General features: G+C 38.2%; 1 protein-coding gene across 1 annotated transcript in view; it reads left to right on the top strand.

Moving 5' to 3' along the window:
• Positions 1-13,590, top strand: part of RFX6 (regulatory factor X6) — a 49,966-nt gene that overhangs the window by 20,112 nt on the left and 16,264 nt on the right. Inside the window, exons 8-13 of the mRNA XM_058174401.1 lie at positions 1,609-1,686; positions 1,780-1,893; positions 3,875-3,924; positions 4,859-5,018; positions 6,342-6,486; positions 9,743-9,852. Coding sequence (XP_058030384.1) covers positions 1,609-1,686; positions 1,780-1,893; positions 3,875-3,924; positions 4,859-5,018; positions 6,342-6,486; positions 9,743-9,852 — 657 coding nt within the window. The remainder of the gene's footprint in view (positions 1-1,608; positions 1,687-1,779; positions 1,894-3,874; positions 3,925-4,858; positions 5,019-6,341; positions 6,487-9,742; positions 9,853-13,590) is intronic.

Raw genomic sequence — 13,590 nt, 5'->3', positions numbered from 1 at the left:
AACCATAAAATAATACATAACCAGCTAAATTATTAATAAAATATTTCATTTAAAAAGTTAATAGAATCATCATATAGTCTTTAACTAGGAAATCCAAATAGCTAGGAACTATGCTGAAAATAGAAATATTGAATAAGCTGAATCAGGGCTTACTGGCAATCTCATCCTGCCTTATTTTATGCGTCACCGCACATTACTTATAAATAATGAAAGAATTAATTGTAGAAATAATAAGTGGGCAGTCTGGTATCCTTTTGAAGAATGGCTTGAGGAATAAAAGCACTTGAATCATCTCTATAATACGTACAATGGAGGAAAACATGCTCATTGGTAAACTTGGTCACCAGGACAAAGTACTTGAGCCATTAAAGGCATCTTCCGGTATTTTTCATCTGAATGAAGGTCCCTAAAATGTAGCAACTTTTCTGTTTAAGAAAATCTGTGTCATATTGGAAACAGATACTAGCATGCATCTATGACTTTCATTTATAGAAAGAATTGGGACTCAATGTATCTTAGGTGTGGCTTTTCAAGACCTATATTCTGCTCATATCCCACTGAAAGTAACTTGGAGCAGGGGTCTCCAACCTTGATCCCTTTAAGACTTGTGGACTTCAACTCCCAGAGGCGTTGAAGGACTCTGGGAGTTGAAGTCCACAAATCTTAAAGGGACCAAGGTTGGAGACCCCTGACTTGGAGTGTTTTATTCTTGTTTTACAAATATAATTCTCTAGCTGATATGCATGGTAAGTTTAAGTAATAGAAATGCATACACTAATTAGATTTAATTTCCAAATATAATGTAATTCCTATGTTAGGGCAGTCTAAGTATACATCTCATGTAAAGTACACACTTGATTGTTAAATTAGATGCCTAATTAGGCGGTTCAGTGGCTAAGACGGTGAGCTTGTCGATCAGAAAGGTCGGCAGTTCGGCGGTTCGAATCCCTGGTATAGGTCTCCTGCATGAGCAGAGACTAGATGACCCCCAAGGTCCCTTTCAACTCTGTTACTTATTATTATGTAATCTGCATAGACAAATGTAGATGAAAGAAATGCTGTTGACAATAATCATCAAGATGATGGGGTGGGCGTGGCTTGCGTGTGATGCATACGGCCCATGGGCTACCAGTTTGACACACCTGGTCTACATCAAACGTCCTTACCCAAAAAAGAGATTTGATTGGTCACATTCCTAGGAAAGAAACTGAATGTCGACAAATGGTAACATTTGTAGTCCTCTGTTTTATGAAGACCGAATTCCATGAGCAAAAAGTGGAACAGTAGTTATTTGGCAACAACTAGATAACAATGGAAAGTGTCCTAGTTAAGTTGGAACTCCTCTGAGGAAGGATGTAGCAGTCTGGATAAGCAAGATTGGGACAGTGAATTCCATTGTTTAAAGTCCTATCCTATCAAAGTGGCAAAGCGTCATAGCTAGAAATAGATCAATGGTCTTTCTATGACTAAGTTAATCATTATTCTTTTAATTTTTAATTGCCTGCAATCTATTCTCCCTTCCAAACGCAAAAAGTTACATAAGAAATTCCTGAAGGAGATATAAAGATTTTGTTTAATATTACATTTAATTTTTAATTCCTAAAATAGGTCGATACCCTTATCATGATGTACAAAACTCACTGTCAGTGTGTCCTTGACAATGCCATTAATGGAAACTTTGAAGAGGTAAGATCTGTAGAACTATGCTAATCTGTTTCTAATATGAGGAGGGTGGCCAGAAATCTCACTCATATTTGCTCTCTTATGTCTCCTTCCTAGATCCAACATTTCCTACTACATTTCTGGCAAGGAATGCCAGAGCATCTTCTTCCCCTGCTTGAAAATTCAATTATCCTTGACATCTTCTGTGTTTGCGACTCAATACTCTATAAGGTCTGTTGCTTTCTGTCACAATGACAGATGTTTCTTTGCAAACCAGATTCTTATTGATGCGAAAAAATTAGCCTTGACTGCTTTAATGGGTTAGGCAAGGAGGGCAGGCAGGAAAATATGCAACCGTCTTTAATTGTGTAATCATGATTTGCTGCAGACACCACTGATTGCTGCAGATGGCAGGAGTGGGTGACCAAACAGAATCAAACACATAAAGAAGCAGACAAGATCCTATATATAGGAAACAGGCATATTGTTAGGGATGTTTAGGTCAGCGTTTGTACCTGGTACATTCAATGGTAGATACCTTCACACGTTATATAAATCCATAATGGTTTTGGATCTATACTTGTTTTTTTTAAAAGCAAAAAAGAAGTAGATTTATTTTTATATGGAACTTTTTCTAACATGCTGGTTTTAATACACTGTTTATAAGCCACCTACAATATATACATTTTTGTACGGCAGTATATACATTATAATAATGTTACAGCTAAATTGTATGATTTAGTATGGCTGTGGGAGGAATTATTAAATAATGAGAAAATAATCATACTGAAAAAAATTAAAATAAAACATACAGTGTTTTTATTAAATCCAGTTTTGTTTTTGACCTGGCCTCATCTACTTCTCCACATGCCACTGAAGAAAGTGATGAAAACTGCTTGAGATGCATTTGAAGCCACCTCTGGTTTAATAAGTAGTTGATGAGGAAAGCATTCCCAGCACTTTGCTGTATTGATAATTTTCCCCAAGTTCCTTGAAATGATTCAGGAAGACAATTGATTCTTTAAACTGTACCCATTTGGATGCATCCTTTATTTCATGTCGATTTTCCTGACAAGAGGAGCCCCATGCAATAGATAACTGAAGCCATTTTTAACTTTAGGCTAGTAGATGACCTCCTAATAGATTACAACATCAGAGGCGGGCTGCTGGGGATTTGCAGGGATTTGGGAGAACCTCTAGCTAAGATTCTGTTGGGTTCTGAGAAACCCCAAATCCGTCTCCTGGCTGGCCCCACCCACCCCACCCGCCCTTCCCAGGAGTCCCCATACGGCCCGTTTTGGATGCAGCTAAATGCAGGGCGTGTGCGGAGGAGAGCGAAAAACAGGGCTACCGGAAGTTTGGGAAGGCCGGAAACAGGCCTGTTTCCAGCCTCCAGAGTGCCTCCAGAGAGGGCAAAAATGCCCCCCCACCATGATGCAGGAGGCCATCTAGGCCACACCCACCATGGCCACGCCACCCAGCAACCAGGCAGAGAAACCTTGCTAAAATTTTTGAAGCCCACCGCTGTGCAACATACCTGACTATTTCCATCAGTTCAAGACCAATTTGGAACTTACATCTGACAGTTCGCTGTTCTATCCCATACATGCCCATACATGCACTTCTACCAAGGGCCTCATGCAGGGGTGAAATTCAGCAGGTTCTGACAGGTTCTGGAGAACCGGTAGCGGAAATTTTGAGTAGTTAGGAGAACCGGCGAATATCACCTCTGCTTGGCCCCAGAGTGGGGTGGGAATGAAGAGTTTGCAATATTTCCCCCCCAGGAGGAAGTGGAGGAAGTAGGGAGGGAATAGGGATTTTGCCGTATCCTTCCCCTGCCATGTCCACCAAACCACGCCCACCAAGCCATACCACGCCCACCAAGCCACGCTCACAGAACCGGTAGTTTAAAAAAAATGAATTTCACCACTGGCCTCATGTTATTGAGGGAACACAGTGCAGTCTACCATCTATGAGCCAATATGAGCAGGAAAGTGAAGAATTCAGCTAAATACTATATCTTTGCCAGATCATATACTGAGCAAAATGTCATTTGTATGATAATGCAAGAAGAGTCATCAATTAATACATTCTTATTTGCAATGCAGTGGTTTTTTTTACTTGTAACAAAGTAATAACAGGGCCTAATAGCCTGATTCCATGCACATGATAGCATTACAGAGAGATTAATTTTCCTCCTTCTGTATTCAAGGTCCTTATAGATGTACTCATCCCCGCAACTATGCAAGAAATGCCAGAAGGGTATGTAGCATTGTAGGTGAACTTGTTGAAAACATAAGATCAACATTATGATAGTTGAAATCAGAATAATATTTTTTGCTTTTTTTAAATACAGCAAATATCAGTTCTTCAGTATAAATGGTATAAGCCTAACTATCTCAGAAACTGCTACCTGAACCTAGCCAGTTATATATATCGAAGAATTCCTTTTAAGAATGTCATTCACTGGAAAAAAGGGCTTTGTTTTCCAAAATATGGATTTTTTTAAAATTTAGATTTCAGTTCCCCAGAAATTCATGTCAATTTATGAAGCTTGAATCCATTTTTCTTTATTAAAAACTATTCCAAATGAGCATCTATAAAGGCTATCTGCTGTTGAAATCCCACCATCTACATGTCAGATTTTCTTGCTTCCCGGTAGCAGCAGATAGATAAGCAACAGTTCTGTTGTGTAGGGAGTGTCAGTCTACTTCTCATCATGAGCCAGCTACAGTGGTCCAATAGATTACCCTCATTTGAACTCTATTTTATTAGGAAGATGATACTTTCTGTCTCTATTTTTTTAAGTTCTGTGTAGAATTAAGTATTATAAAATACTTCAAACGTTTAGATTAAAAGGGATTGAAGTGGTAATAGCCTATTTATTTATTCAAAATCTATTGTAATTCTGGGATAAGTCAGACAGTGGAAATTGAAGTTGGTACAATGGCATTGACACAACTTGTTACAATGATGTATGCCATAAGTGGAAATCCTTGTTCCCTGTCTTACTGTACATCTAGTTTTCTGGTTCTGGCCATGTAGTTTTCCTATTAAATTCAGACTGCAAAGTCTGATTTGTGTTGAGCCATCGCTTTTCTGGATGAAGCTGTTAATATTTTTTTTAATCATATAACATGAACATACCCATGTCATTCTGCAGGGATAGATTCCAAACTCTTTATTTTTGTTTCAGAATATTGGATGATATAAGAAATTTTGCTAAAAACTGGGAACACTGGATTATTTCTGCACTAGAAAATCTACCAGAAGAACTTGCAGCAAAGAAATTACCGATTGGACGGAGATTTGTATCTTCCCTGAAGCGTCAGACCTCCTTTTTGCACTTAGCCCAGGTAGAGCTAAAGTAATGAAGGGTACAGCATTTACGGTATTTTGTAAGTTCAGGACTTACTGTATGTACTCAAGTATGTGCAGAAATTCCTAGTAGAAATGCAATGAAATTATGCTGCATATGTACTGCAAAGTAGCCTTTTTTGAAATAAGAGGAGAGAGAGAGATACATGTCCCTGAATCAGAATAGAACTCGAAGGGACCTTGGAGGTCTTTTAGTCTAACCCCCTGTTCGAGCAGGAGATCCTATCCCATTTCAACAAGTGGCTGTCCAATCTCTTCTTAAAAACCTCCAATGATGAACCACCCACAACTTCTGAAGGCAAGCTGTTCCACTGGTTACTTGTCCTTACTGTTTGGAAGTTTCTCCTTAATTCCCTTGCCTCCTTCCTATACCAGAGAGGGAGTGATTGGTTCAAAGAAGCCCAGATAGCTTCTTACGTAAGGCAGAGTAGAACACACAATCGCCTGGTTTCTATCCTGGTGGCTTAGTAATAGCAATAGCAATAGCACTTAGACTTATATACCTCTTCACAGTGCTTAACAGCCCTCTCTGAGCAGTTTACAAAGTCAGCATATTGTCCCCAACAATTTGGGTCCTCATTTTTTACCATCAACCTTGAGCCTGGTAAGATTCGAACTGCCAAACTGCAGGCAGCCAGCAGGCAGCAGAAGTAGCCTGCAGTACTGTGCCACCGCGGCCTTAACTATTACACCAAACTGGCTCCCATATAGATAGTCCACGACTTACAACAGTTCATTTAGTGACCATTCAAAGTTACAATGGCACTGAAAAAAGTGACTTATGACCATTTTTCACCCTTATGACCATTGTAATATCCCCATGGTCATGTGATCAACATTCAGATGCTTGGCAACTGACTTATATTTATGACGTTCACAGTATCCTGGGATCATGTGATTACCTTTTTTAAACCCTCCGACGAGTAAAATCAATGGAGAATTTAGATTCATTTAACAATTGGGTCACTAACTTGGCAACTGCAGTGATTCACATAACAACCATCGTAAAAATCGTAAAATGGGGCAAAATTCACTTAACTCACGTAGCAATAGATATGTTGGGCCCAGTTGTGGTCGTAAATCGAGGACTACCTGTATTTGCTGTTGAGGCATCTAAAATTTAGTTACCAATCTGATAGCAATTTTAGCAAGTTATTAATTTCATTAAATTTCATTAAATAATATTAATATTTAAGTAGTAGAATAATCATATTTGATCATGAATACTTTTGAAAATGTAGTTGTGTTATGCTATGCCAACAACAGACATTCAGGATTTTTCCTCTGTTTTGTCTTCACAGATTGCCCGACCCGCTCTTTTTGATCAACATATAGTGAACTCCATGGTTACAGATATTGAAAAGGTTGATCTGTATGGCATTGGATCTCAGGCACTTCTCACAGTTTCAGGGAGTCTGGACTCTGAGACAGAGGGCTACACTGAATGTAAGCTTCTGCTTACATCTGAAAGGATTGTGTTTCTCACCCTGTCCTAGGACTCTCATTCTATTTCAGGAGTGTCAAACTCAAGGCCCGGGAGCTGGATCCGACCCATGGGGTGCTTAGTTCAGGCCACCCTGGAAACAGTGAGGGATTATTTGTGGTGCCTCTGCCAGCAAAAACGGAGCTAGGAAGGACTGGATACGGCCCTCCCGAGATCCATTTTCCCTGGCAGAGGGTTGCAGGAGGCCATCACAGCCGAAAACAGAGCTCGGGAGAATGCTTTTCGCTGGCAGAATGCTTGGGCCATCACAGGTGCCCCCAACACAAGTAACGTGGAGCTGGCCACACCTACCCAGGCCACACCCACTCCGGCCCCCCAAGGATAAACTCAACCCTGATGTGGCCCTCAATGAAATCAAGTTTGACATCCCTGTTCTATTCTGTAAAACTGAAATGAATGCTTGACATGATTCTGTTTTGCATTAGAAGCCAATTTAAAACAAAGCTGGCTTCACGCATATGTCAACATGAAATATTCAATTGACTACAGAAATTTCTTGATCACAGGAGATTCCCAATTCAATTCAATGGCATAAGCAGCTTTAGATCAACTTTCCCAATGCCTGCAAGGAACTCTCTTTGACGCTAAAATTTCCCATAGTTTAACATACGGATTAAAAAGTAGCCTGAAAGTGTTAAAATATCAAAATTCAAAAAATAAGAATTATCCTTTGGAAAGTATATACAGTTAGTCCTCAATTTATGACCACGATTGAGTCCAAAAGTTTCCGTTACATTTGTTAAGTGAAATTTGCTCCATTTTATGACCTTTCTTGCCACAATTGTTAAGTGAATTATTGCCGGTGTTAAATTAGTAACACAGTTGTTAAGTGAATCTGGCTTCCCCATTGACTTTGCTTGTCAGAAGGTTGCAAAATGGGATCACATGACCCCGGGACACTGCAACTGTCATGACTATGAGTCAGTTGCCAAGCGTCTGAATTTTGATCATGTGACCATGGGGATGCTGCAATGGTTGTAAGTCTGAAAAACAGTCATAAGTCATTTTTTTCAGTGCCATTGTAACTGTGAATGGTCACTAAACAGACTGTTGTAAGTCGAGGACTGCCTAGAATCAATTCTTGTGTATGTTATTTGAAATGTTAGTCCATTCTTCCTTCCATTCCTCTTCTGCATAGCTACTTCACACACATATATTTTGAAATAATTTATCAACGTGTATATTTCTCCAGTGATTATTTCTTTGTATTTTTATTAAGATCTTTGTGTCTGGCTGTACTCTCTCATTTTGTGTGTGACATGAAAATTATTCATCACATAAGGAAGATTTTTGTTGGATCCCCTTTTTTGTTCCCTTATTTAATTGACCAAGATTACGTTTTTGTTCTTCTTTTTTTTCAAAATTCTGATTAAATAAATTTCTCACTGCTGTGAGATAGGCAAAGTTAATTAATACATAGAGGTTCAAACATTGCTTAATCCCACTACTACGTCAAGACAGGTATAATTGTATTGCTACTGCTTTGCATGAACTGAAGAACATGCAAATGTAAGCTTATTCATACACTAGGGCTTTTTGCTCCTCTATGTCAATTTCAAATGCTCTGAAAAATCTGCCAATCTTTAGACCCAATTTGGGGAACCATAGATTGAAGGAGGAATTGTGCTTTCCTGTAATAATAATTACAAATAATGATAATTTCCTATAATGACAATTAAAGCAATTTCACCAATAGGACACAGTTTTTTTTCTGTTAAGTATGTTCTAAGTATACCAAAGTACAGCAGCTATAAAACATCATTGGCTCAGGACATTAAACTTACACTGATTTCAATAATTTAGATATTCGCTTAGGTAATTCTCACTAAAATTAAGGAAAATATTTAAAATAAGTATAGCTTCTAAAAACTTATTAGATTAAAAACTAGTAAAACAAAATTCAGATTACAAATACTTTCCAATTTTTGTATACAGTGTGGTGTTCTTTGTTTTCTTGACTGTTCAGTAAAGAAAGTTTGTTGGCATTTTGGATTCTGTAAATTCCCTCTCTTATCTTTATAGATAGTGATGGCGGATGATTGATACTAAGACATCAAAGTTTCTGTATCCATCCCGTAACAGCATATCCTGCAAGTTCTTGAATTAGTTCTTTATTAGCCATAATAATATTAAATGTTCAGTTAAGTTAAATTAAATTAAATTAAATTAAATTAAATTAAATATTAAATAAATTAAATTAAATATTAAATATGGGCCGCGGTGTGGCTCAGGCTGTAAGAAGCCTGTTATTAAAACACAGCTGCTTGCAATTACTGCAGGTTCTAATCCCACCAGGTCCAAGGTTGACTCAGCCTTCCATCCTTTATAAGGTAGGTAAAATGAGGACCCAGATTGTTGGGGGGGCAATAAGTTGACTTTGTAAATATACAAATAGAATGAGACTATTGCCTTACACACTGTAAGCCGCCCTGAGTCTTCGGAGAAGGGCGGGATATAAATGTAAATTAAAAAAAAATTTAAAAAAAGGCAAATATAATTGTAATGATAATACATGCACCTATATTCCTAAAGGCTTAGCTATACATTATATCCAAATCCTTATAGATAAATCTTAATAGTTCTTTTTCTACACAAAAAACTCTGATGGGATGAGTAAGCATAAGAAGGGTAAAAGAAAATTTAATTTTCTTCTACTCTGCCATCTCTCTGCTATAATTTCCCCTAGTCATTGGCTTTTTGGCTTGGTTAACATGCATCTGTGGGCAATAGGCAGCTAGGAACTGAATTTTGGTATGTGCAATAGAGACAATATAATCCCATTAACTGAGAACTGAGTCTTTCATGCATGAGTTCTCCAAAGAAGAATGCTATAAGTAGGTATAGTGGGGCAAAATGTTTTTGAAAGAGGAAATGCATACAGTAATCCAAACAACAAGTTCTATGATACAAAATTTAAATATACAACAGAACTGGCTTGATTGATAGATAGAACTGTCAATTTTGAATAAACGCAAAGCCTTCCTAATCACATAAAATTTCCCTGGGAAATAAGTCCAGCAGTTAGCTTGATGAACTCAAGAAATCTCCCATATTTTCTCTCTTCTTGTTTTTCCTTCATTGCTCTAATTCTCCCTTTTTCTTTCCTTTACATGCTACAAAACTAATAATGATGGGTGAGTGGCTTCCTCTCCTGTTCAGCATAGAACACAATCACATATTTTCCTTTTTACATGGTAGATGACTCTATTACAGTGTTCCAAGAATTGAAGGACCTCTTAAAGAAGAATGCTACTGTGGAATCGTTTATTGAATGGCTGGATACTGTCATTGAGCAAAGAGTGATTAAGGTAAGGCTATAACTGAAAATAAATGGGTTCCAGTGGTGCTTGTTTATAATCTGATTTTCTAGGTCTTGCCTTTTTTGAGCAGCATCCTTTCTTCTTATGAAATCTTTTTTTATCCAATTGTGAAAAGTTGCAATTTCCAGGCCTCCATAAAAGCCTCCAAAGCCTGATTTTAGAACATCTCCCAAAATTTTCACCACGTTGTAATTTTTACAGAATGGGGAAAAAAGTTAAGTACATTGTATTAGCAGTGTTTGGATTGGTTTAATATTAATTTTACATTTAAAGTCATTTAAATCAGGGGTCTCCAACCTTGGTCCCTTTAAGACTTGTGGACTTCAACTCCCAGAGTCCCTCAGCCAGCAAAGCTGGCTGAGGAACTCTGGGCGTTGAAGTCCACAAGTCTTAAAGGGACCAAGGTTGGAGACCCCTGATTTAAATCAAGCCTAGGATTTTTGGACTGGGCCTCGTGTATTTTTTTTTCTTGTTCTGCCCTGGTGCCACCCACTATATAAAAAGTAGACCTAAGAATGGTACCTAAAGTTGAAAAGCATCCTTGGTCCCCAAATTAAACATGAATGTTCAGATTTGCTTTATTGCTGTGATAGCGAAGGTGTATTTCCATAGCGCTTCAGATGCATATCAATTCATCTAGCATTATTTATATCTTTCAAACTATTTATGCATAATATAATACTTTTGAGTTGGAGAAAAAAGAGAACAAATGTAAATTAATCTTGCATTGATATTCCTTACAAAGGAACTACAGATGCCTATGCTTTTTCCTTTAACAACCTGTTGCCTACCTCATTTCCCATATATCAATGGGATGAATATTTAATTCTTCTCCTGGAACTTTTTCTTATAAAGCATTTAGAGAGGCTAAAGGATGATGGACAGAGATGTAACAGTGTGGGAAGAAGAGGCACTGTCTGTCATATCCCACTCATAAAATAATTGCTACTTTCACACAACTTCTATCATTCTACCAAAAAAATATATATCAGATAATAAAATGATATCCCCAGGTTTGCTTAGTTAAACTTCAGATATTCATTATTTTAAAAAGGAGTGGAGGAAAATTGCCCATCAATTAATATCTGTTATGGAACATTGTTCTAGAATAAACATGTACAATATTCAGTGTTTTCCAGCCACATCTGGAAAAAAATACTGAACAATTTACTATATGAACCAAGATTAGAGAGTAAGGGGTAATGATTTACAGAGCACATAATCCTTCCATTGCCCTCGGCCTTCTGTTTGGTGAAAAAGAATAGGGCCTCTCCATCATACCAAATGGCTTCTTTTGTTTGCTGTTTGCGAAAGTGGCACTTTATAACTTCACCACAAACAGCTGAACTCTGATGTCTTTCTTACTCAGTGCTAGAGGATTATCCAAAATGAGCATGTGAACACTGTTTGATCCTATTTAACCATGTGAAATGGGTATATACCGCTTTTCAGGGTAAAACCTGGTCATAAATGGCTTATAAACTATTTTTACAAAGAGGTTTTAGGTTACACACAAAACATATTTACAAGTGCAAAAACATTTTTTATAAGCCAGTAGTTTGAAGGAGTTTAAAACTCAACACAGCGCTTTAATCAAATAAAGATTTAAAGTCCATTTCAGTCGTGGATTGCTATCGGTTTGCCCCGGATCGGGCGAACTATTAGTGGCGTCGATGGGAGGCTCCACCTATCTGTCTGGACACTTCTGTGCATGCGCAGAAGCATCACACGCACACATGAGCACGCGCCCATGAGCAAACCATTAGCGATAGGTTTTGAAACCCGCCCTTGGTCCATTTATGTTCCCCGAAATGAGTGGGACATTGCATACAAACTTGGGAGTAGAGAAGATGAGCCTACAATCGGAAGGGTCTGTCTTTAGTCCTACCAGATTGATTGGAGATCTAAAAGAGAATCTCTAGTACATGCACTCTCTCAGAAAAACCAATTGAAGTCTTGTTATGATCTAATCTAATGCTGGGAACGGGCATTAGATTGAGGGCAAAAGAAATAGAGGATGGCAGAGAATGAGGTAGTTGGATGGAGTCACTGAAGCAGTCGGTGTGAGCTTAAATGGTCTCCAGGGGATAGTAGAGGACAGTAAGGTCTGGAGAAAAGTTGTCCATGGGGTTGCGATGGGTCGGACATGACTTCGCAACTAACTACAACAACAATTTATACCAAGCCATACTGAGTAACCTAAACCTATTGGCTTTCCTATCCAATTTTGAGTTTCTATTTAATGTTAAATCTAGGATGATAATAGAAGAGGTAGAAAAGTAAAATTTAACAAGTAGATATAGCATATTCACTTATGCAATTATTCTAAAAAAGTATATTGTTAAAGTATATGCTTCTATGGATACCATTTCAGTCTTTCATCCTTTGTTAATAGAAATAATTGTTGGGAAATTTTCAAAGGATTATAGTATGCGGAGCAATCATTTGAAAAACTTTGCACCCACTTATGTCCTGATCCTGGTCAGGCCTTTCTCTAATGGTTGATATTGAAATAATCAACATGTGCATTTTATATAGTGAGATGTAATGGGTTGCAGTGTAAACCTGAGGTGCAGGAGCATACAACTGGTGGCTTGGCTTCAGAAGGGAAAAGCCAGCCTCTCCTTTCTACCTTCTTGTCAACTGGCTGATTCCAAGTCAGGGTTTTAAACTATGGAAGCCTCAGAATGTCCTTCCCCAACCTGGTATTTTCCAGCTGGGCTGGCTTAGAATATGACTGAGAATTCTGGGAGTTTTTCTCTGATACAGCTGAAGGGCATCAGGTTGGGAAAAGCTGCTCTAGAGCAGAGGTCTCCAACCTTGGCAACTTTAAGACTTGAAGACTTCAACTCTCAGAATTCCTCAGCCAGCGAAGCTCACAAGTCCACAAGTCTTAAAGTTGCCAAGATTGGAGAGCCCTGCTCTAGAGGATGTGTGAGGTTCCAGATGAGGAAAAAGGGGAGGGAGTTTGGCTTGTAGGAAGCCTACAATCACAAGATTTAAAATTTAAATTTTTTTAGAACTACGCCGCCTTCCGTATGACCTAAGCATAACTCATAAAATCATCCGTTACAATGTCCTACCTGTCAATGACTACTTCAGCTTCAACCACAACAATACACGAGCACACAATAGATACAAACCTAAGGTAAACTGCACCAAACTCAATTGCAGAAAATACGACTTGAGCAACAGAGTGGTCAATGCCTGGAATGCACTACCTGACTCTGTGGTTTCATCCCCAAACCCCCAAAATTTTAATCTTAGACTGGCTACTGGCTACTGTTGACCTCACCTTATTCCTAAGAGGTCTGTTAGGATCTTGCATAAGGACACCAGTGTGCCTACCATTCCTGTCCTAATGTTCCCTTTAATTGTATTCATTTTATGTATTCAATTCATGCTTATACTTAACATATATTATCTAATACGTACTCAATAAATAAATAAGTAAAAGAGGGAAACTAAAAATGTACTGGGTACAGATACATACAAATGTTGGTTTCTTGCATCTATGGCATTCAGATCTTACGAGCTTTTCAGGAGATACAGAGTTAAAGCACATTTTGTTCCCAATCCATTGTGGTAAAGCCTTGCCTTACTGCAGGCTAACAATTCTACTTTTTGACCTGCAAACTTAGTATTATTTTATGGCAACAGTTGTGACTCTGTAATACAGACCTGGGCAAATTAAGGCCCACGGGCCACATCCGGCCCTTTGTACGT

This window comes from Ahaetulla prasina, chromosome 1, assembly GCF_028640845.1.
Source record: "Ahaetulla prasina isolate Xishuangbanna chromosome 1, ASM2864084v1, whole genome shotgun sequence".
Lineage (NCBI taxonomy): Eukaryota > Metazoa > Chordata > Lepidosauria > Squamata > Colubridae > Ahaetulla > Ahaetulla prasina.
This window is presented reverse-complemented; position numbering and strand designations above follow the sequence as displayed.